A 24,903-nucleotide genomic window follows, 5' to 3' on the forward strand; every position below is an offset into this window, starting at 1 on the left:
TGGACGTATCGGGAGTTGGTGTTGTTGGTCCGTACGCTCGCCATGGGAACGTTGTATAGGAGCTTTACCCAAGAGGTGAACCCTGTTCCAAGCCCGAACCGCTCCAGTACCTCGGAGGTATTTCCATTCACTCTGTCGAAGGCCTTTTCTGCGTCTAGGGAGACGATCACCTCTGGTGTTCTCTCCCCGGAGGGGGTCATTATCACGTTCAGCAGGCGCCTGATGTTCGAGGTAAGCTGTCTACCTTTGACAAAGCCCGTCTGGTCCTCTGCGACCACCTCAGGTACTCAGTCTTCCAGCCTTTCGGCTAGGACTTTGGCCAGTATTTTGGCGTCTGCATTCAGCAGTGAGATGGGAGTGACCCCACTTCTGCCATTACGCTGGAAGGGAGGTCATTGATGAAGCAGCTGAAGATGGTTGGGCCGAGGACTCTACCCTGAGGAACTCCTGCAGTGAAGTCCTGGAGCTGAGATGATTGTCCTCCAACCACCACAACCATCTTCCTTTGTGCCGGGTAAGACTTGGACTGAGAGTGAGTGGAATTGCAGTTATTTGTCCCAACTTTTCAGTCATCTTCCTTGTTTTAGGATCTCACCTGCTAATTTCATCTTAGATATGAGGAGGGGCCAAGTTGAAACTTCCCAAGTCCAAATGATCATTGTATTGACAGGTGGACAGGATGATGCTCAGTCTGGGAGGTCATGAACTTCAGGCCTCAGAGGTTAAAGGGCACACCTCAGTTTTCAGCATCAATGAGGTCAAAAAATAACATTTTTGCAGCAGGTTCTCGGAGTGAAGCTGTTGCAATTACCTCACCCATTATTTCTGATTGGTTGACTACATTGTGATAATGCCTGTACTCACAAATTGTGTAGCCAATCAGAAAGTTGAGATCAGTGAGTAGCATCTACCTATTGCTGATTAATCGCGTTACACACCCGGAATGGGACAAGCAGCTCGAATAGAGACCTCATTAACACACCCACTGGAACTTTCCATCAGCTTGTTCACCTTGTCAATTGTCCCTGGTTTGAAACACTTTGCAGAGTGAATTTGCACCCATGGGGACTGGGGGCAAACACAAACCCTTTACTTTGATTACACCCTCTGTTATTGCTACTTTGTGATGTCATTTCATGTAAATGATATCATGGCAGCTGGTGGTTACTGAAGATTAATGGGAAAGGATCAGGTCACAGAGTTCTTACAATTTTAGCTTTGTAATGATGACAGAGCTCCATGGAGGATAACAACAGCAGGTAGGATGGCTCTGTGCCTCCCCTTCCCTGTGCTTTCATGGCCAGATTCTTCATCTGTTAAACCTGATTCATAGTAAGAATGGGAATGGCCTTTTATACATTGCACCTGAGAAGGAGGCGGGGGCGGGGGCGGGGGCGGGGGGGGGGGGGGGTTGAATTTTGATTAAAACAAAACATTGGGAGGAGGGGTAATCGGGGTCAGGGGTCACGGAAATGGGAGTCGGGAGGGTGGAGATGAGAGTCGGGGGGAGAAATGAGTGTTGGGGGAATGCATGGGGTGGGGGGCAGGATTGGGCTGGGTTCGGAGACAGGGGAGTAGGTGGAGGCTGTAGGATGGAGTTCAGGAGCCATGATAGGGTTGGGTGCGGGAAGATAGGGATTGCGGGAATGGGGATGGGGGGGATCAGGGGTTGGTTTGGGTGAGATGGGACTCCGGAAGGTGGGATGGGAGTTGGGGAGGTTGATTCCCAGTCCAAGGAATGGGGGGGGGGGGTTCTGGATTAGAGGATGTTCTGGATGGGCAGAGGCTAAGGGATGGAGTTCCGTTGCAGGTCATGGTGTCCAGTGTCTCTGATTGGGGACAGGATTGGGGTCTGGTGAAGGGAATGCTCTACACTGGGTGTTTGAGGTGGGGTCCCAAATGGGGAGGGACGGGCAGGAGGTGCTCTCACTCCATTGTTTGGCGTTCACTTTGACTATTCCTATTGGTGGAAGATGTGAGTGTTTGAGGTAACAGAGTTCTCATTGTTATTGGCTGTGATGTAACTGGGTTATTAATGCTGAAAGAAGGTCTCGTGTGTCAAAGCTTTACAACCTCCTGGGCTGACCATCAACAACTTCAGACCATCACCTCTCTCCTCCAACTTGACCTCTTAAAATCCCTTTCTTATTGTCCCAAAGCCCCCCCGCCTCACTGCCCTCGCACACAAGGCCACCTGTCACTGCTTCTTTAGATTTGCTTTCACAGAGCACTAACCTTTGTTCTACTATTAACGTACTCGACTCTCTGACCTGTATACCACTATCAGCACCTCCTTTAGTCTTTAACACTCCCTTTTGTCTCAGCTCCTGTGCCCGCAGAACGCCGGGACCCATCCGGATCGCAAATATGCCCCCCCAGCAACCCCTCCACCTCAACCAGCGCCTTGGTCCCTGCCAGACTCGACCCCGGAAACGTAACCAGCACCCTGGTCCCTGCCAGTGCCCTGGACCCCGCCAGACGCAACCACCTACCTTCCACAACGTCAAACTTCTCCCATCGGATCCCGGTACCATCCAGCCGCAGCCGCCGACCGAGGAAGCGAGGGAAACACGGCGGTCTGTAGGTTAGACTGAAGCAACGCCGTTTCAAGACTCCTCTCCCCAGCATACTCCTGGCAAACGTCCAAACAATCTAAAACAAGCTGGATGAACTTAACGCCAGACTTACCTCTCAGAGGGAAGTAAGAGACTGCTGTGTGCTCTGTTTCACAGAGACGTGGCTCACCCCCGCCTCACCGGACTGTGCCATACAACCTGAAGGCTTCTCAATTCACCGGGCGGACTGCACCGTGTCATCAGGCAAAGCGAAGTGTTATGGGAGAGGTGTTTTCAGAACCCCAAAATGTACCATGGAGTTCAACCAACCCCCACCTTTAGTGGATTGTTGCTTTTGAAGCGCACGGCTTGTTCCCCAGGTGTAGTATTACAATTATGGACATGTGGTTTTTAAAACAAAACAATGTTTGTTCCATGAACTCAAATTAACCTTTTAAATAAATATTAGATCTCTTAACACCCCTTACGTCAAAGAGAACCCCAAAAATAATACAACACTATCCAATCCTGCAAACTGTTCCTTTACACATCCAAAAGACTTCACCTTCAGAAAAACAGTAACACACCAGGTTACAGTTAATATATATTTTCTGGTGGATGGCAGAGATATATCAGCTTGGTTGACTTCAGCTCCAGCACCTTGCCTTTTCTTCAAGCAGCTCACAGCCAAAAAACACAGTCACACCCAAGCTGCTGTCTCAAACTGAAACTAAAACTCCCAGAACTAACCTCAAAATAGCCGAACTGAGCTCAGCTCTACCCACTCTCTGACATCACTTTTCTTAAAGGTACATTGCTTAAACATCCATTTCTTGAAGGTACTCTCAAAAGACACCTCCCCCCAAGAAACCCCCCCCCCCATCAACTTCAAGATGGTTTCATTTTTGACCTTGCACCATCAATTAAGAAATGTACACAGTAAAAATATTTTTTTGTTTCAAAAAAAACCACACGCAAACAGGTATAATAATATAGTCCATTTTTCCCGTTCTTCTTCCTCCAACCGAAAACCTTCTCGATTGATAGTCTCTTTGAACAAAGTCTCTGCACGATCCATCCATTCCTCTACTCCTCGGCATTTCTCTTTAGAATCAGATAATTTAGTTCAATCTGACCACAGAGCCCCTTGCAATTCTCCAATACAGGAACATTGGTGATCACAGCTTTCAGGCAGTCAGCAATTCTTCAGCAATTCCATCAGTGGAGCAACCACTCTACAAATCTTTTGCACAAAGGTTCGATCAAATTCATTCATATGCCAAGAGATCGCATTATTTCCCTTCGTCTTGAGGATATCGGAAACTCCGTAAGGAAAGTGATTTGGGCTTCTCCAAATTCACTTTCGGCTAGGTTCATCACCAAACCCGCCGCCTGGCGTCGATCGAAGAACTCCATATGATGTTTAAAACGTTCTTTCCATGTCTGGAAGTTGAAAATAAAAGCAGATTGTCCCACTTTCTCAATGCAATCCTTCAAACGTGGGATAGGGTAAGAGTACGTTCTTGTAACTGCATTCACCTTTCGATTGTCCATACACAACCGTTGGGTACTGTCTGGTTTAGATACCATCACTATGGGTGAGCTCCATTGGCTGCAACCCACTTCAATTATGCCATTTTTAAGCATACTCTCAATCTCTCTATTAACCTGTGCCAATTTTAAAGGATTAAGTCTATATGGATGGTGTTTGATAGGAACAGCATTTCCCACATCTACATCATGTATAGCCATTTTAGTACTTCCCAATTTATCTCTACAAACTTGCCCCTGTGATATCAATAACTCTTTCAGGTCAGTTCGTTTTTCCTCTGGAAGGTAACTTAACAATTCATCCCAATTTTTAAGAACATCCTCATATTCCAATTTAATTTGAGGTATGTCAAATTCACAGTCATCTGGATTTGGTTCGTCATGTTGAGTTAGAATCATTAAAACTTCCTTTTTCTCTCCTTCCCTTTCAAAGTACCTTTTAAGCATATTCACATGACACACTCGGTGAGCCTTCCTTCTATCTGGTGTTTTTACCACATAATTCACCTCACTTGATTTCCTTTCAATCTGATACGGTCCACAAAACCTAGCTTTTAAAGGCTCACCTACCACTGGTAACAACACTAAAACTTTATCCCCACTGGCAAAACTACAAACTTTGGATTTCTTGTCTGCTACCCGTTTCATCACATTTTGTGCAACTTTCAAATGTTGTCTAGCCAATTCACCTGCTCTATTTAATCGTTCCCTAAAATTTGACACGTAATCCAATAGTGTAATTTCCGATTTCTCACCCACCAATTTTTCCTTAATCAATTTAAGTGGTCCTCTTACCTCATGGCCAAAAATTAGTTCAAAAGGACTGAATTTGATAGACTCATTAGGTGCATCCCGAATTGCAAACAATATGAATGGGATTCCTTTATCCCAATCCTCTGGATAGTCTTGACAATACGCCCTCAACATTGTCTTTAATGTCTGATGCCACCTTTCTAACGCTCCCTGCGATTCTGGATGGTACGCAGTTGATTAAAATTGTTTTATTCCTAAGCTATCCATAACTTCTTTGAAAAACTTTGAAGTAAAATTCGATCCTTGATCCGATTGTATTTCTGTGGGTAGTCCATATCTAGTAAAGAATTTGTAACTCCTCCACAATCCTTTTAGCTGTAATATTACGTACTGGAATGGCCTCTGGAAACCTAGTAGACACATCCATTACAGTCAAAAGATATTGATTCCCACTTTTTGTTTTAGGCATCGGTCCTACACAATCAATTAGGACCCTCGTGAGAGGTTCCTCAAATGCTGGAATGGGTATTAAGGGCGCTGGTTTTATCATTGCTTGAGGTTTTCCTATCACTTGACATGTGTGACATGATTGACAAAATTTAACTACATCTTTATGTAGTCCAGGCCAATAAAAATGTTTCTGGATTCTTGATGAACTTCTGCCCACTTTTCATCCGCCTGCATATGTAAAGGTCTCTATTTTCTCATCAAGACATCACTTTTACGGTAATAACACTCTGGCATACTCTCAGATTCCTCTTCCGTATATGCTTTCTGATATATCCATTTTATTTCTACATCTTTCTGTTGTAACTCCTCCAATTTTCCTGAACTAAAAATATCCGCCTCATCCTCCACCTGTTCTTGTTCTTTTTCAACCATCTGATCAAAAATCATTTCTGATAATTACACTTCAACTTCATCTTCACTCTTTGATTTCTCCTCTTGTCTTAACCTGTGACTTTGCGACCTTATTACTACACAATCCGGAAAAAGCCCAGGATATTTGTCCTTCAACCCTTCAGTTGTCTGATTTTCCACTAGCTTATCAACCACAGTAGGCATCACTCCCACCTGCGATCCAGCTATATCATTACCCAAGATAAACTGTATTCCTGGACAAGATAGTTTATCTGTTACTCCTACCACTTCACCACTCTTCACTGGACTTTCCAACCTTACCTTATATAATGGAACCCTACTCCTCTCACCCTGAATTCCACATATCACCACCTTTTCTGGCAACATTCTTCCCAAACGACATAATTCCTCATCTCTTAACATTAAAGATTGACTGGCCCCTGTTTCTCTGAAAATTGTGACTTCTTTACCTGCTCCTCCTGATACACATGAGTAAACTTTACCCACACAAGTAAATTCTTTAAAGACATCTGCCACCTTCTTAACAATTACTTCTTGAACAGGCTGCACAACCGTTTGCACCTCCTTCGCTTCCCTTGGGCTTTCCTTTACCACTCTAACAAACCCCACTATCTTATCCTGTTTTACCACAACACCCTTCCCAGTGCTTTTCTTCAACCACCAACACTGTGACTTTACATGGCCTAGTTTATTACAGTGAAGACATCTGAAACTTTTCATTTCTATTCCACCCTCCTGGATTTCTTTTTTAATCTGAGGTACACTCTCATTGTCTCCCATCAGATCACCTTTACCTTTACCACTTGAGTATTTCTCATGTCCCCAGTTTCTATCCCTCACAGGCTGAAACTGATGATGGAAACCAATCTTTGATTTATGAACTAATTCATAATCATCTTCCATTTCTGCTGCTAATCTCGCAGTTTTAACCCTCTGTTCTTCCACATGAGTTCTCACTATATCAGGAATTGAATTTTTAAGCTCCTCCAAGAGTATAATTTCTCTGAGAGCTTCCATACGTTTGGTCTATTTTCAAAGCCCTTATCCACCTATCAAAATTACTCTGTTTGAGCCTTTCAAACTCCATGTATGTTTGGCCAAACTCTTTCCTTAAATTTCTAAACCTTTGTCTGTAAGCTTCAGGCACTAGCTCATATGCACTTAAGATGGATTTCTTCACCTCCTCACACGTTCCAGATACCTCCTCCGGTAGTGATGCAAACACTTCACTAGCTCTACCTACCAGCTTTGTTTGAATCAGTAATACCCACATGTCCTGTGGCCGTTGCATTTGTTTAGCTACCTTAAACAAAGAACAAAGAACAAAGAAATGTACAGCACAGGAACAGGCCCTTCGGCCCTCCAAGCCCGTGCCGACCATGCTGCCCGCCTAAACTACAATCTTCTACACTTCCTGGGTCCGTATCCCTCTATTCCCATCCTATTCATGTATTTGTCAAGATGCCCCTTAAATGTCACTATCGTCCCTGCTTCCACCACCCCCTCCGGTAGCGAGTTCCAGCCACTTACTACTCTCTGTGTAAAAATCTTGCCTCGTACATCTATTCTAAACCTTGCCCCTCTCACCTTAAACCTATGCCCCCTAGTAATTGACCCCTCTACCCTGGGGAAAAGCCTCTGACTATCCACTCTGTCTATGCCCTCATAATTTTGTAGACCTCTATCAGGTCGCCCCTCCAGCTCCTTCGTTCCAGTGAGAACAAACCGAGTTTATTCAATCGCTCCTCATAGCTTATGCCCTCCATACCAGGCAACATTCTGGTAAATCTCTTCTGCACCCTCTCTAAAGCCTCCACATCCTTCTGGTAGTGTGGCAACCAGAATTGAACACTATACTCCAAGTGCGGCCTAACTAAGGTTCTGTACAGCTGCAACATGACTTGCCAATTCTTATACTCAATGCCCCGGCCAATGAAGGCAAGCATGCCGTATGCCTTCTTGACTACCTTCTCCACCTGTGTTGCCCCTTTCAGTGACCTGTGGACCTGTACACCAGATCTCTCTGACTTGCAATATTCTTGAGGGTTCTACCATTCACTGTATATTCCCTACTTGCATTAGATCTTCCAAAATGCATTACCTTACATTTGTCTGGATTAAACTCCATCTGCCATCTCTCCGCTCAAGTCTCCAAACAATCTAAATCCTACTGTATCCTCTGACAGTCCTCATCGCTATCCGCAATTCCATCAACCTTTGTGTCGTCTGCAAACTTACTAATCAGACCAGTTACATTTTCCTCCAAATCATTTATATATACTACAAACAGCAATGGTCCCAGCACTGATCCCTGCGGAACACTACGAGTCACAGCCCTCCAATTAGAAAAGCATCCTTCCATTGCTACTCTCTGCCTTCTATGACCTAGCCAGTTCTGTATCCACCTTGCCAGCTCACCCCTGATCCCGTGTGACTTCACCTTTTGTACTAGTTTACCATGAGGGACCTTGTCAAAGGCCTTACTGAAGTCCATATAGACAACATCCACTGCCCTACCTGCATCAATCATCTTAGTGACCTCCTCGAAAAACTCTTATCAAGTTAGTGAGACACGACCTCCCCTTCACAAAACCATGCTGCATCTCACTAATACATCCATTTGCTTCCAGTAATTTCCCTACCACTGACGTAAGGCTCACCGCCCTGTAGTTCCCTGGATTATCCTTGCTACCCTTCTTAAACAGAGGAACAACATTGGCTATTCTCAGATGAAATGAAAAAGGATTCTCCCTCCTTCTCGTCAAACCTTGGCAATGCTTGGACATATTTAAATAGATCCCCACCACGTCTTCGACTATGACGCTCTGTCTCATTATCCTCATCCATCTCATCCAACTGTACGTGTCCCTTTGCGTTTGCCAATTTTAACTGATTTTCATTTTTCAGAGGCATTTTCCGAAGTTCGAACTTTCCTCTCTATCTCTTTCTCTTTCTTTTTCTTTCATAGCATATTCAAGCCGCTTTAATTCTTTTTCATGTTCAAGTTGCTTAATCTGCAACTGGTGCTTTGCCATATCTAATGAGTCAGAATGTATCACAGGCAAACGTAAATGTGCAGATACCGCGTTAAGTACCTCATCTTTTTGTATTTTGCTAGGCAGTGTTAACTGCAATGCTTTTGCCAAACCTAACAGTCTGTTTTTAGTCTCTGTCAGTAAGGTATCACGTGTTACGTGTCCACCCCCAAAAACTTCTATGCCTCCGAAAGAGCCATTGTTCACAACACTCTCCCCACTTCAACTAAAATACCACACCAGAAAAGCAACAATCCTTCTGTCTTTAAGTTCACAAAAGCCAATTCAATAGATAGACTTTTAGCCCCCTCGAGCCCCCAATTTTTACGGGAGATGTGTTTTCAGAACCCCAAAATGTATCATGGAGTTCAACCAACCCCCACCTTTAATGGATTGTTGCTTTTGAAGCACACGTCTTGTTCCCCAGGTGTAGTATTACAATTATGGACACGTGGTTTTTAAAACAAAACAATGTTTATTCCATGAACTCAAATTAACCTTTTAAATAAACATTGGATCTCTTAACACCCCTTACTTCAAAGAGAACCCCGAAAATAATACAACTACCCAATCCTGCAAACTGTTCCTTTACACATCCAAAAGACTTCACCTTCACAAAAACAGTAACACACCAGGTTACAGTTAATATATATGTTCTGGTGGATGGCAGAGATATATCAGCTTGGTTGACTTCAGCTCCAGCACCTTGCCTTTTCTTCAAGCAGCTCACAGTCGAAAAACACAGTCACACCGAAGCTGCTGTCTCAAACTGAAACTAAAACTCCCAGAACTAACCTCAAAATGGCCGAACTGAGCTCAGTTCCACCCACTCTCTGACATCACTATTTTCTTAAAGGTACATTGCTTAAACATACTCTCATAAAGGTACTCTCACATGGCAGAAGGGTGGAGGGGTTTGCCTCCTCATTAACTCCTCCTGGTGCTTGGATGTGGCAACCATGGCAACCTACTGCTCCCCGGACCTGGAATACCTGACCGTGAAGTGCCGCCCATATTATCTTCCACGTGAGTTCACTTCAGCCATTATCACAGCGGTCTACATCCCACCCCAGGCAGAAGTGAGGAAGGCCCTGGACGAACTGTACACAGTTATAAACAACTATGAAACAGAACATCCGGAGGCCTTGTTCATCGTGGCCGGAGACTTCAACAAGGCCAACCTCAAGAATGTACTGCCAAAATTCCGCCAGCACATCTGTCCCACCAGGGGCGACAACACTCTTGACCACTGCTACTCAAACATCAAGGGTGCCTACCGTTCCATCCCCCGACCGCACTTTGGGAAATCAGACCATAAGACGGTGCTCCTTTTCCCGGCATACAAGCAGAAACTCAAGCGGGATAATCCAGCTCAGAAGGTCGTGCAGTGCTGGTCCGAGGAAACAGAAAAGCTCTTGTGTGACTGCTTAGAGACAGTGGACTGGTCCATATTTAAGAACTCAGCGACCAACGTAAATGAGTATGCCACCACCGTCAGAGACTTCATCTGTGTGGACGACTGCGTGCCAAAGAAAGCAGTACGTGCGTTCCCCAACCGGAAACCATGGCTCAATCGTGGGATTGACTCCCTACTGAAGGACAGATCTGAGGCGTTCAATTCAGACGATCCTGACCTATACAAGAAATCCAGGTACGACCTCCGCAAAGCCATCCGAGATGCCAAGAGAGAATATCAAACCAAGCTAGAGTCACAGACAGACTCTCGGCGGTTGTGGCAAGGACTAAACAACATAACGGGCTACAAAGCGAAGCCGAACAGTATCTCCAGCAGCAGCGACCCCTCCCCGATGAACTCAAATCATTCTATGCTTGGTTCGAGCAGGTAACCAACAATCTGCTGTCGAGTGCCCCAGCAGCCCATAATTCACCCAAACCCACCATCACAGCTTCCGAAGTCAGATCGGCCTTCCTGAAAGTGAACCCTCGGAAGGCAACGGGCCCGGACGGGATCCCTGGTCGTTCACTCAGAGCCTGCGCGGACCAGCTGGCAGAGGTATTCGCGGACATCTTTAACCTGTCCCTACTCCACTCCGAGGTCCCCACCTGCTTCAGGAAGACCACCATCATATGTTGCCAAAGAAGAACCAGGCAACGTGCCTCAATGACTACCATCCGGTGGCCCTGACTTCAGTCGTAATGAATTGCTTCGAGAGTTTGGTCATGAAGTGCATCACCTCTATACTCCCAAAACGCCTTGATCCACTGCAATTCGCATACCATCGCAACCGGTTCACAGCAGACGCCATTTCCCTGGCTCTACACTCATCCCTAGAGCATCTCGAAAACAAGGACTCCTACATCAGACTCCTATTTATTGACTCCAGCTCCACCTTCAACACCATAATCCCAGCCAAGCTCATATCAAAGCTCCAAAACCTTGGACTTGGCTCCTCACTCTGCAACTGGATCCTCAACTTTCTGACCCACAGACCACAATCAGTAAGAATAAACAACAACACCTCCTCCACAACAGTCCTCAATACCGGTGCCCAGCAAGGCTGCGTACTTAGCCCCCTACTCTACTCCCTGTACACACACGACTGTGTGGCAAAACTTGGTTCCAACTCCATCTACAAGTTTGCTGACGATACGACCATAGTGGACGGATCTCGAATAACGACGAGTCAGAATACAGGAGGGAGATAGAGAACCTAGTGGAGTGGTGTAGCGACAACAATCTCTCCCTCAATGCCAGCAAAACTAAAGAGCTGGTCATTGGGTAGTTGTTATGGGGGACTTTTAACTTTCCAAATATTGACTGGAAACGCTATAGTTCGAGTACATTAGATGGGTCCGTTTTTGTCCAATGTGTGCAGGAGGGTTTCCTGACACAGTATGTAGATAGGCCAACGAGAGGTGAGGCCATGTTGGATTTGGTATTGGGTAATGAACCAGGACAGGTGTTAGATTTGGAGGTAGGTGAGCACTTTGGTGATAGTGACCATAATTCGATTACGTTTACTTTAGTGATGGAAAGGGATAGGTATATACCGCAGGGCAAGAGTTATATCTGGGGGAAAGGCAATTATGATGCGATGAGGCAAGACTTAGTATACATCGGATGGAGAGGATACATCCCGCTGCAGGGGATGGGCACAATGGAAATGCGGAGCTTGTTCAAGGAACAGCTACTGCGTGTCCTTGATGAGTATGTACCTGTCAGGCAGGGAGGAAATGGTCGAGTGAGGGAACCGTGGTTTACTAAAGCAGTCGAAACGCTTGTCAAGAGGAAGGAGGAGGTTATGTAAAGATGAGACATGAAGGTTCAGTTAGGGTGCTCGAGAGTTACAAGTTAGCTAGGAAGGACCTAAAGAGAGAGCTAAGAAGAGCCAGGAGGGGACATGAGAAGTCTTTGGCAGGTAGGATCAAGGATAACCCTAAAGCTTTCTATAGAGATGTCAGGAATAAACAAATGACTAGGGTAAGAGTAGGCCCAGTCAAGGACAGTAGTGGGAAGTTGTGCTTGGAGTCCGAGGAGATAGGAGAGGTGCTAAATGAATATTTTTCGTCAGTATTCACCCAGGAAAAAGACAATGTTGTCGAGGAGAATACTGAGATTCAGGCTACTAGACTAGAAGGGCTTGAGGTTCATAAGGAGGAGGTGTTGCTGTCCATGTCGTTCGTACATCTCGGGCGGTGTAGCAGATGGCGGTCCCCGTTGGTCAAGTGTGGCAGGTGGTGAGGACGATGGCGTCCAAGATGGCGGCCCCCATGGATCGCACGTGGCCGGCCGCATGGGGGAGGATGGCCAAGATGGCGGCCCCCATGAGTCGCACGTGTTGTGCGGAGGCGGAGTCTGTGGGCCTGTGGGTCTGTGGATCGGGTCTGTGAGTTTGAGTTTTTAGACCTGGCCAGGCAGACCTTGGCGAAGTGTCCTTTTCGCTCACAGTTACTACAGTTCACGTTGCGGGCCGGGCAGTGCTGTCGGGGGTGTTGGAACTGGCCGCAAAAATAACAGGGCAGCCCCCCATGATGGGCGGGCGGCCACGCGGCACAAGCCTGGGGTAGTCTCTGGTCGGGGGCCCACGAGGGGGTCGCGTGGTTGGTGGGGAACGCAGTAAGGCTCTGGAACGCGACATCCAGAGAGGTAGTTAGTGTTATCGTGTCCTCCAGGTCCTGGGCCCCTTCTTCGAGCAGGCACTGTCTTACATAGTTCGATCGGACCCCCGCCACCTAAACGTCTCGGATAGCGAGCTCCATATGCTGAGGGGCTGTAACGGCCTGGTAGTTACAGTTGCGCGCGAGGGCTTTGAGGTCGCGTAGGTAGTCATCTAGCGACTCCCCTAGGCCCTGGCGGCGAGTGGTGAAGATGTGTCGCGCGTAGACCTCGTTCACGGGCCGTACATACATGTGTTCGAGTAGTGCGAGGGCCTCTGTATAGGACGCGGCGCCGTCGAGCTGGACAGAAATACCTGTGCGTGGAGAAGACTCAGTTTCTGTTCGTCCGTGACGGATGGCGTAGACGACGCGGCGAGATAGGTCTTGAAGCATCAAAGCCAGTGCGAAAAAATTTATCTCGCCTCCGTGGCCTGTGGATCGAGTTCCAGTCTATCAGGTTTGAGGGCTGATTCCATAGTAGTATTTTAAGCTGATTAAATTGATGCGACCATCAATTCGCTGAGAGACACGTTGAGAAGTAAACCGTGGTTTTAATCAGCTTACAACTGAGCCTGCCTGTGACCGGTCCAACAATGAATGCGGCCCCGCAGGTCAGCTGCCTTTATACTTCCTGTAAGGGGTGGAGCCATGGGCGAGTCCGTACATGCCCCGACATATCCCCCTGTGGGTGAAGCCGTACAATGTCCCATAGGTGGAGCCCACAGGGTTAAACACCTAACGTAACACGATACAGCAGTAACATGATATCACAGTGCACTGGTGAATTAACAGTAGTTCCATTCACCACAGGTACGCAGAGGGTGAATTGAGAATGTCCAATCCACCTAACAGCATGTCTTTCGGGACTTGTGGGAGGAAACCGGAGCACCCGGAGGAAAACCACGCAGACACTGGGAGAACATGGAGACGCCACACAGACAGTGAACCAAGCCGGGAATCGAACCTGGGACCCTGGAGCTGTGTAGCAACAGTGCTAACTACTGTGCTACCGTGCCGCTCTAATCAATACAGTGACACAATAACCCTTAACTGTTATCTTTACTTCCACTCAAACAACAAAACCATCTTTGGTCCCAATCCACTTTTAAATACAGTTAGCACTCAGCAATACTGGCTGTACGGAGATGTCCTTTGAGACTGTTTGAAGAAAGAGACCAGAAACCTGTCAGAAAAATGCAGATCTCCAGCTGACGTCTTCAGAAACTGTTTTCTTACTTTGACTTCCATCTACCAACTATAACTCTGCCTGTTTCAACTCACTGTTCTCACTGTCTTGATCAGCTGTTTCTGGTCGGTCACCAATCAGATCTTTACAAAGAACAACACAGCACAGGACCAGGCCCTTTGGCCCTCCAAGCCTGCGCCGACCATAGAACATAGAACATAGAACATACAGCACAGAACAGGCCCTTCGGCCCACGATGTTGTGCCGAACCTTTGTCCTAGATTAATCATAGATTATCATTGAATCTACAGTGCAGAAGGAGGCCATTCGGCCCCACTGAGTCTGCACCAGCTCTTGAAAAGAGCACCCTACCCAAACTCAACACCTCCACCCAACACCAAGGGCAATTTGGACATTAAGGGCAATTTATCATTGGCCAATTCACCTAACCCGCACATCTTTAGACTGTGGGAGGAAACCGGAGCACCCGGAGGAAACCCACGCAGACACGGGGAGGACGTGCAGACTCCGCACAGACAATGACCCAAGCCGAAATCGAACCTGGGACCATGGATCTGTGAAGCAATTATGCTATCCACAATGCTACCGTGCTGCCCTTAAGAACAAATAAATCTACACTATATCATTTTCCCGTAATCCATCTACCTATCCAACAGCTGCTTGAAGGTCACTAATGTTTCCGACTCAACTACTTCCACAGGCAGTGCATTCCATGCCCCCACTACTCTCTGGGTAAAGAACCTACCTCTGATATCCCTCCTATATCTTCCACCTTTCACCTTAAATTTATGTCCCCTTGTAATGGTGTGTTCCACCTGGGGAAAAAGTCTCTGACTGTCTACTCTATCTATTCCCCTGATCATCTTATAAAACCTCTATCAAGTCGCCCCTCATCCTTCTCCGCTCTAATGAGAAAAGGCCTAGCACCCTCAACCTTTCCTCGTAAGACCTACTCTCCATTCCAGGCAACATCCTGGTAAATCTTCTTTGCACCTTTTCCAGAGCTTCCACATCCTTCCTAAAATGAGGCGACCAGAACTGTACACAGTACTCCAAATGTGGCCTTACCAAAGTTTTGTACAGCTGCATCATCACCTCACGGCTCTTAAATTCAATCCCTCTGTTAATGAACGCGAGCACACCATAGGCCTTCTTAACAGCTCTATCCACTTGAGTGGCAACTTTCAAAGATGTATGAACATAGACCCCAAGGTCTCTCTGCTCCTCCACAATGCCAAGAACTCTACCGTTAACCCTGTATTCCGCATTCATATTTGTCCTTCCAAAATGGACAACCTCACACTTTTCAGGGTTAAACTCCATCTGCCACTTCTCAGCCCAGCTCTGCATCCTATCTATGTCTCTTTGCAGCCGACAACAACCCTCCTTACTATCCACAACTCCACCAATCTTCGTATCGTCTGCAAATTTACTGACCCACCCTTCAACTCCCTCATCCAAGTCATTAATGAAAATCACAAACAGCAGAGGACCCAGAACTGATCCCTGCGGTACACCACTGGTAACTGGGATCCAGGCTGAATATTTGCCATCCACCACCACTCTCTGACTTCTATCGGTTAGCCAGTTCGTTATCCAACTGGCCAAATTTCCCACTATCCCATGCCTCCTTACTTTGTGCAGAAGCCTACCATGGGGAACTTTATCAAATGCCTTACTAAAATCCATGTACACTACATCCACTGCTTTACCTTCATCCACATGCTTGGTCACCTCCTCAAAGAATTCAATAAGATTTGTAAGGCAAGACCTACCCCTCACAAATCCGTGCTGACTATCCCTAATCAAGCAGTGTCTTTCCAGATGCTCAGAAATCCTATCCTTCAGTACCCTTTCCATTACTTTGCCTACCACCGAAGTAAGACTAACTGGCCTGTAATTCCCAGGGTTATCCCTAGTCCCTTTTTTGAACAGGGGCACGACATTCGCCACTCTCCAATCCCCTGGTACCACCCCTGTTGACAGTGAGGACGAAAAGATAATTGCCAACGGCTCTGCAATTTCATCTCTTGCTTCCCATAGAATCCTTGGATATAACCCGTCAGGCCCGGGGGACTTGTCTATCCTCAGGTTTTTCAAAATGCCCAACACATCTTCCTTCCTAACAAGTATTTCCTCGAGCTTACCAATCTGTTTCACACTGTCCTCTCCAACAATATCGCCCCTCTCATTTGTAAATACAGAAGAAAAGTACTCATTCAAGACCTCGCCTATCTCTTCAGACTCAATACACAATCTCCCGCTACTGTCCTTGATCGGACCTACCCTCGCTCTAGTCATTCTCATATTTCTCACATATGTGTAAAAGGCCATGGTACCTGCTTAAACTAAAACCGTATACACTTAGAGTCCGTACCCTTCCATTCCCACCCTATTCATATATTTGTCTAGATTCCCCTTAAATGCCGCTATCGTACTTGCTCCCACCACCTCCCCAGGCAGCGCGTTCCATATATTTACCACCCTCTGTGTACAAAAACTTGCCTCGCACGTCTGTTCTAAACTTTTCCCCATGCACTTTAAATCTATGTCCCCCAGTACTTGACTCCTACCCTAGGAAAGAGAATCTGACTATCCACTCTGTCCATGCCACTCAATCTTGTAGACCTCTATCAGGTCGCCTCTCAACCTCCGTCGTTCCAGTGAGAACAGACCGAGTTTATCTAACCTCTCCTCATAGCTAATGCCCTCCATACCAGGCAACATCCTAGTAAACCGCTTCTGTGCCCTCTCCAAAGCATCCACATCCTTCTGGTAGTGTGGCGACCAGAATTATACACATTAACTTTTGAAATAAAATGGATGTATTAGTAGCGCAGATAGATGTAAAGGGAAATGATATAGTTGGGATTTCAGAGACATGGCTCCAAGGTGACCAAGGATGGGAACTAAACATTGAGGCTGTTCAGTTTTTAGGAAGGACAGACAGAAAGGAAAAGGTGGTGGAGTTGCATTGTTAGTTAAAGAAGATATTGATAGAATATTGAGAAAAGATATTCGTACAGATGATGTGGGATCTGTCTGGGTGGAGTTAAGAAAAATCAAGGAGGATAAAACATGAGTTGGGGTGGTATAGAGACCACCAAACTGCAGTGGGAATGTTGGGAATAGCATTAGACAGGAAATCAGAGATACATGTGATAAAGGAACATCTGTGATTATGGGTGACTTTAATCTGCATACAGATTGGGTGATTCAAATTTCTGGAGTGTTTAGGGGTTGATTTTCTGGACCAGTATGTTGAGGAACCAACAAGGGAACAGACCACCTTGAACTGGGTGTTGTGCAATGAGAAAGGATTAGTTGGCAATCTGGTTGTGAGAGAACCCTTGGGGATGAGTGACCATAATATGGCAGAATTCTTTATCAAGGTGAATAGTGAGGTAGTTGATTCTGAGACCAGGGTCCTGAACCTCAATAACGGTAACTATGATGGTGTGAGGCATGAGCTGGCTATGACGGACTGGGAAACATTACTGAAAGGAAGGACAGAGGACAGGCAATGGCAGGTATTCAAGGAATGAATAGGTGAATTCCAAAAGTTGTTTATCCCTATTTGGTGCAAGAGTAGAAAGGGAACTGTGGCCAAACCCTGGCTTACCAGGGAAATTAGAGATAGTATTAGATTCAAAGAGGCATACAAACTAGCTAGAAAAAGCAATAGACCTGAGGATTGGGAACAGTTTAAAATTCAGCAAAGGCAGACCAAGAGATTGATTATGAAGGGAAAATACAATTTGACAGTAAACTAGTGGGAACATAAAAATTGACTGTAAAAGTCTCGATAGTTATGTAAAGAGAAAAACAAATGTAGGCCCCTTACAGTCAGAACTGGGGGAATTCATAACAGGGAACAAAGAAATGGCTGAGGAACGAAATTCGTACTTTGCTTCAGTCTTCACAAAAGAAGACATGAATAATGTACCGGAGGTTCTGAGAATCACGCGTTTTAATGAGGAGCTGAAGGAAATTAGTATTTGTTTTTTAGAACATACAGTGCAGAAGGAAGCTATTCGGCCCATCAAGTCTGCAATTATGTGGACAAATTATTAGTGGACAAATGGTTTGGGGGAAATTAATGCGATTGAAGGTGGGCAAATCTCCAGGGCCGGATAATCTTAATCCCAGAGTACTGAAGGAAGTGGCCCTAGAAATAGTAGAATTGGCGGCCATTTTCCAAAATTGTTTGGACTCCAGAATGGTTCCTATAGATTGGAGAGTAGTGAATGTAACCCTGCTATTCAAAAAGAGAGGTAGAGAGAAAACAGGGAACTATAGACCAGTGAGCCTAACGTCGGTAGTAGGGATGTTGCTGGAGTCCATTATCAAGGATTTCATAGCACAACATTTGGAAAGCAGCGGAGTAATCAGACAGTCAGCATGGATTTATGAAAGTAAATCTACGAGAATTCTTTGAAGATGTAACTAGTAGAGTTGACCAGGGAGAACCGGTGGATGTGGTTTATTCAGACTTTCAGAAGGCCTTTGGCAAGGTCTTATATAACAGATTTTTATAAATTCCTTTATCAGAGTTACAAAGCCAGAGTTACAGAGTGTGGACAGGGACAAACCCCTAATCCAGCTCCTTGCCTGCTCCAAAAACCAATTCAAATTGAATCCAATTCATGGTCCCCACAAGAGAGACACACCAGATCCAGTCATTACACCTGACCTCACGCTCATCTTAGCCAAAAGGCTAAGAAGCGATCACAGAGCAGATTAATGTATAAAGTTAAAGTTCATGGTATTATGGGTAGTGTCTTGAGATGGATATAAAACTGGTTAGCAGACGGGAAGCAAAACGTTGGAATAAATGGGTCTTTTTCTGATTGGCAGGCAGTGACTAGTGGGGTACCACAAGGATCAGTTCTAGGACCCTAACTGTTCACATTGTTTATTAAGGAACTAAATGTATTATCTCCAAATTTGCAGATGATACAAAGTTGGGTGGGAGGGTGAGCTGTGAGGAGGATGCAGAGATGCTTCAGTGGGATTTGGACAGGCTGAGTGAGTGGGCACATGCATGGAAAATGCAGTATAATGTGGATAAATGTGAGGTTATCTACCTCCGTAGCAAAAATAGGAAGGCAGATTATTATTTGATTGGGTGTAAATTGAGAGAGGCGGATACTCAGCGAGAGCTTGGTGTCCTCGTGCATCAGTCGCTGAAAGTAAGCGCGCAGGTACAGCAGGCAGGGAAGAAGGCAAATGGTGTGTTGGCCTTCATAGTAGGTCGGCACGGTGGTGCAGTGGTTAGCACTGAGGACCTGGGGTCGACCCTGGCTCTGGGTCACTGCCCGTGTGGCATTTGCACATTCTCCCCGTGTCTGCGTGGGTCTCACCCCCACAACCCAAAGATGTGCAGGGTGGGTGGATTGGCCACGCTAAATTGCCCCTTAATTGGAAAGAAATAATTGGGTACTCTAAATTTAAAAAAAATGTTGGCCTTCATAGTGAGAGGTTTTGATGATAGGAATAGGGATGTTTTACTGCAATTGTACAGGGTGTTGGTGAGGCCACACCCGGAGTATTGTGGGCTGTTGTGGTGTCCTTATCTGAGGAAGGATGTTCTTGCTGTGGAGGGAGAGCAGCGAGGGTTTACCAGACTGATTCCAGGGATGGCAGGACTGTCATATGAGGAGAGACTAAGTTTGGATTATATTCATTAGAGTTTAGAAGAGTGAGAGGGGATCTCATAGACACTTATGAATTTCTCTTTTTAAAATATATTTAGAGTATCCAATTCTTTTATTTCCAATTAAAGGGCAATTTAGTGTGGCCAATTACCTACCCTGCACATCTTTTATGGGTTGTGGGGGTTGTAATGATATCATGGTTGTGTTGTAATTCACTGACTGACCACTAGGAATCTCATGAGTATACAAGTGACTGTTGGAGTCAGGTGAGGTTGCTTGTGCATGATCATACTGTTATTCATCTGTTGCTTTATATATAGTTGACCCACAGTTAATGTTAATAAATCATTTATAGCTTTAGCTGCAAGTTTTCTTGTAATATAAATCAGGCCATCTGACAAGAACATTACATGGTACCAGGGTTGGATGGTATTGAACACTGGGGAAAAAAGAAGCCTGCCACCAAGTCCACAGAGATTTGAAGATTTTTCAGACTGCAAGAATTAACAACATGGAGTCGTTGAAGTCACCAATGAGTCTCAGATTTCATGGTAATGTGGACAGCAATCGGCGTGTGTTTAAACAACAAATTAATCTGTTTCTTAATGCAGTATATTTTAGAATATCAAACAGATTCACGTAAGGTAGCAATGCTCCTATCAGCGGCAGGGCCCGAAGCAATTGCTGTGTTTAAGACGTTTAAATTTGCAAATAATGAAGATAGTAAAAATTTTAACGAAGTAATTCGAAGATTTGATGCACATTTGATGCAGCCCCAGAAAGAATGAAATTTGTGAACGCTATGTGTTTAGATCACGTTTACAGAAGAATCCATAGATCATTTCATCACTGATTTAAGTTAAAAGCTAAAACCTGTGGTGGGATCTGCCATGATTCAAGACCAGATTGTGTTTGGTGTGAATGAGAATAAGCTGAGGGAGTGGTTGCTGAGGGAATCAGAGCTGTCTTTGGAACAAACAGTTAAGATCTGTCAGGCTCACGAGCTAGCAGCACAGCATTCTAAAATGTTTCTCAGTATTGGCGGCGGCTCCTTAGAAGAAAACACTCCGGTTGCCGCCCTCTTTCCAAAAAGATGGGAAACTTAAGCTCCTCGCACACCAACAAACAGGTTAAAGATCAGAACACAGTATTTCTGTGTAAAAGATGTGGTCAAAGACACAAATTCAGGCAGTGCCCAGCGTTTGGCAAGTTTTGATCCAGATGTAAAGGAAAAAAATCCCTTTGCTCAGAATTGTTACTCCAAGCTCAACCCCAGATCAGTCAGCACAGTGGAAGTTACAGTCTCCAGTGATGAAACATTATTGTTTGTTGGAGTAATAACAGAGAAGAAGAATTTTTTGGAGACATCATAAAGTTCTCCAGCACTTAAAATAATGCAAACTGATACTCCATTTAAAATAAATGCTGTTGATGAGGACAAATGGCTGCTACCACTTGAAGTGAACAGTACAGTGGTCCAATTAAAGTTAGACACTGGTGCCAAGTCCAATTTAATCAACATGACTGATTTTTAAAAATCTAAAAATTCAGCCAATTAGAAGAAATCACAAAATATCTCCGAGATTATAATGGTTCAAGCATTAAATGTTACAGTGCTTGTGACCAGAGTGTGGTGGTAAAGAACACAGTTTATTCCGCCCCATTCTGCATTGTATCCAAGGGCTTGGATTCGTTATTAGGTGATCAGTCCTGTGAAGGATTAGGTCGAGTGCAGTTGGTACACAGCATCCACAAAGGATTGGATCAACAATCCAATGATTCTGAGAACATTATCAGCAAATTCAGTGATGTGTTTACTAATTTTCGTGCACTACCATTTGTCGACGAGATACAAATTTAAGAAGATGCATTATCTAAAGCACAGGTACAAACTGTTTGTCGTGAAATTGCTGAAGATGTAGATCTGCATGTCAATCTCATTTCTATCCTACCACCTGTATCAGATACAAAACCACAAGTTATCAAGAAGATAGAAGAACCTCCCAATGGGGTAAATTCCATGGTCTGTGTGAAACAAAAAAATGGTGAAGCTCGTGTAGGTATGGACCCAAAGATCGAAAAAAGTGTTCATATTGTAAAACATACATATTGTAAAATGCCAATCTGATCCATATCTCGCAAAATCACGTTACAAAGTGTTACCACACTTAACCAAGCAAACGTACACAGTACGTACACAATAGAAAAAAAAAAGTAGATAGTTACAGTAAATGCGAAAAAGTACACAGTACATCGACAAATAAATATTTAGTTACAGTATGGAACAAGGGCAAAATAACAAAGCAAACACGACATAAGCAAGAGCAGCATAGAGAGTAGTGAATATTATCTTACAGGGAACAGATCAGTCCGAGGGGGAGTCGTTGAGGAGTCTGGTAGCTGTGGGGAAGAAGCTGTTCCTGTGTCTGGATGTGCGAGTCTTCAGACTTCTGTACCTTCTGCCTGATGGAAGGGTCGGGAAGAAGGCAATGCCTGGGTGGGAGGGGTCTCTGACAATGCTGTCTGCCTTCCTGAGGCAGCGGGAGGTGTAGACAGAATCAATGTGGGGGTGGCAAGCTTGTGTGATGCGTTGGGCTGAGTTCACCACACTCTGCAGTTTCTTACGATCTTGGACTGAGCAGTTGCCATACCAGCTGTGATGCAGCCGGATAGGATGCTCTCTATCGCACATCTGGAGAAGTTTGTGAGAGTCGATGCAGACATGCCTAATTTCTTTAGCTTCCGTAGGAAGTAGAGACGTGGTTGGGCTTTCTTGACTGTTGCATCAACGTGAGTGGACCAGGACAGACTCTTGGTGATGGTGACCCCCAGGAACTTAAAGCTATCGACCATCTCCACTTCAGAGCCATTGATGTAGACGGGGAGGGTGTGTCGTGCTGCGCTTCCTGAAGTCGATGATCAGTTCCTTGGTCTTTCCAACATTTAGAAAGAGGTTGTTTTCGGTACACCATGCAACCAAGTGATTTATCTCCCTCCTGTAGTCTGATTCGTCGCTGTTTGAGATACGACCCACCACAATTGTATCATCTGCAAACTTATAGATTGAGTTGGAGTTAAATCTTGCCACACAGTCATGTGTGTATAGGGAGTACAGTAGAGGACTGAGCACACATCCTTGTGGGGCTCGGTGTTGGGGACTATTGTGGAGGAGGTGCTGTTGCCTATCCTGACAGATTGCGGCCTGTTGGTGAGGAAGTCGAGGATCCAGCTGCACAGGGAGGGGTCAAGTCCAAGATTGTAGAGTTTGGTTATTAGTCTTGTCGGAATAATGGTGTTGAAGGTGGAGCTGTAGCCTATGAACAGCAGTCTTACATGGGTGACCTTGTTGGCGAGGTATTTGAGTGTTGATTGTAGAGCCAGACATAGCATCTGCTGTGGACCGGTTGCGGAGATAGGCGAACTGCAGTGGATCAAGACTGGCTGGGAGGCTGGCATTGATCCGTCTCATGACTAGCCGCTCGAAGCATTTCATGATAACATTTCATGATAGCAGACGTCAGGGCCACTGGTTGGTAGTCGTTGAGGCAGGCTACCTTGTTCTTCTTTGGTACTGGTATTATGGTGGTCTTCTTGAAGGAGGAGGGAACTTCGGAGCGGAGACGTGAGGTGTTGAAGATGTCTGCGAATACACTCGCCAGCTGGTCTGCGCCGGCTCTGAGTGCTCACCCAGGGACTCCGCCAGGGCCCGTCGCTTTCCACAGATTCACTTTCAAGAAGTGGAGATGCTGGCGTTGGACTGGGGTGAGCACAGTAAGAAGTCTTACAACACCAGGTTAAAGTCCAACAGGTTTGTTTCGATGTCACTAGCTTTCGGAGCTCTGCTCCTTCCTCAGGTGAATGAAGAGGTCTGTTCCAGAAACACATATATAGACAAAGTCAAAGATGCCAAACAATGCACTTAGGAGCATGCAGGTGGCGGAAAGCGTCATAGATCGCAGTTATGTAAGTGTGGTCACACCCAAGGTGCAGGCAGAGAAATGGGTGACCACCAGAAAGGGCAGGCAGTCAGTGCAGGAATCCCCTGTGGTTGTCCCCCTCTCGAACAGATATACCCCTTTGGATACTGTCGGGGGGGATAGCCTATCAGGGGAAAACAGCAGCAGCCAGAGCAGTGGCACCACGGCTGGCTCTGATGTTCAGAAGGGAGGGTCAAAGCGCAGAAGAGTAATAGTTATAGGGGACTCTATAGTCAGGGGAACAGATAGGCGCTTCTGTGGACGTGAAAGAGACTCCAGGATGGTATGTTGCCTCCCTGGTGCCAGGGTCCAGGATGTCTCCGAACGGGTAGAGGGAATCCTGAAGGGGGAGGGCAAACAGGTAGAGGTCGTTGTACATATTGGTACTAACGACATAGGCAGGAAGAGGCATGAGGTCCTGCAGCAGGAGTTCAGGGAGCTAGGCAGAAAGTTAAAAGACAGGACCTCGAGGGTTGTAATCTCGGGATTACTCCCTGTGCCACGTGCCAGTGAGGCTAGAAATAGGAAGATAGAGCAGACAAACACGTGGCTAAACAGCTGGTGTAGGAGGGAGGGTTTCGGTTATCTGGACCACTGGGAGCTCTTCCGGGGCAGGTGTGACCTGTATAAGATGGACGGGTTGCATCTAAACCGGAGAGGCATAAATATCCTGGCCGCGAGATTTGCTAGTGTCACACGGGAGGGTTTAAACTAGTATGGCAGGGGGGTGGGCACGGGAGCAATAGGTCAGAAGGTGAGAGCGTTGAGGGAGAACTAGGGAATAGGGACAGTGTGGCTCTGAGGCAGAGCAGACGGGGAGAAGTTGCTGAACACAGCGGGTCTGGTGGCCTGAAGTGCATATGTTTTAATGCAAGGAGCATTACGGGTAAGGCAGATGAACTTAGAGCTTGGATTACTACTTGGAACTATGATGTTGTTGCCATTACAGAGACCTGGTTGAGGGAAGGACAGGATTGGCAGCTAAACGTTCCAGGATTTAGATGTTTCAGGCGGGATAGAGGGGGATGTAAAAGGGGAGGCGGAGTTGCGCTACTTGTTCAGGAGAGTATCACAGCTATACAGCGAGAGGACACCTCAGAGGGCAGTGAGGCTATATGGGTAGAGATCAGGAATAAGAAGGGTGCAGTCACAATGTTGGGGGTATAC

At 45.8% G+C, this 24,903-nt stretch overlaps 1 protein-coding gene across 3 annotated transcripts in view; it reads left to right on the forward strand.

The window, feature by feature from the left end:
* The first annotated feature begins 1,172 nt into the window (after nt 1-1,172).
* Nucleotides 1,173-24,903, forward strand: part of LOC140387337 (ubiquitin carboxyl-terminal hydrolase 50-like) — a 379,426-nt gene continuing 355,695 nt past the window's right edge. For 2 of the 3 annotated variants that reach the window (XM_072470273.1, XM_072470274.1), the window contains exon 1: nt 1,173-1,259. In XM_072470273.1, the coding sequence (XP_072326374.1) occupies nt 1,240-1,259 (20 nt within the window). In that variant the 5' untranslated portion in view covers nt 1,173-1,239. The remainder of the gene's footprint in view (nt 1,260-24,903) is intronic. The other variant, XM_072470272.1, reaches the window with a different exon arrangement.

This window comes from Scyliorhinus torazame, chromosome 12 (assembly GCF_047496885.1).
Source record: "Scyliorhinus torazame isolate Kashiwa2021f chromosome 12, sScyTor2.1, whole genome shotgun sequence".
In the NCBI taxonomy this organism is placed as follows: Eukaryota; Metazoa; Chordata; class Chondrichthyes; order Carcharhiniformes; family Scyliorhinidae; genus Scyliorhinus; species Scyliorhinus torazame.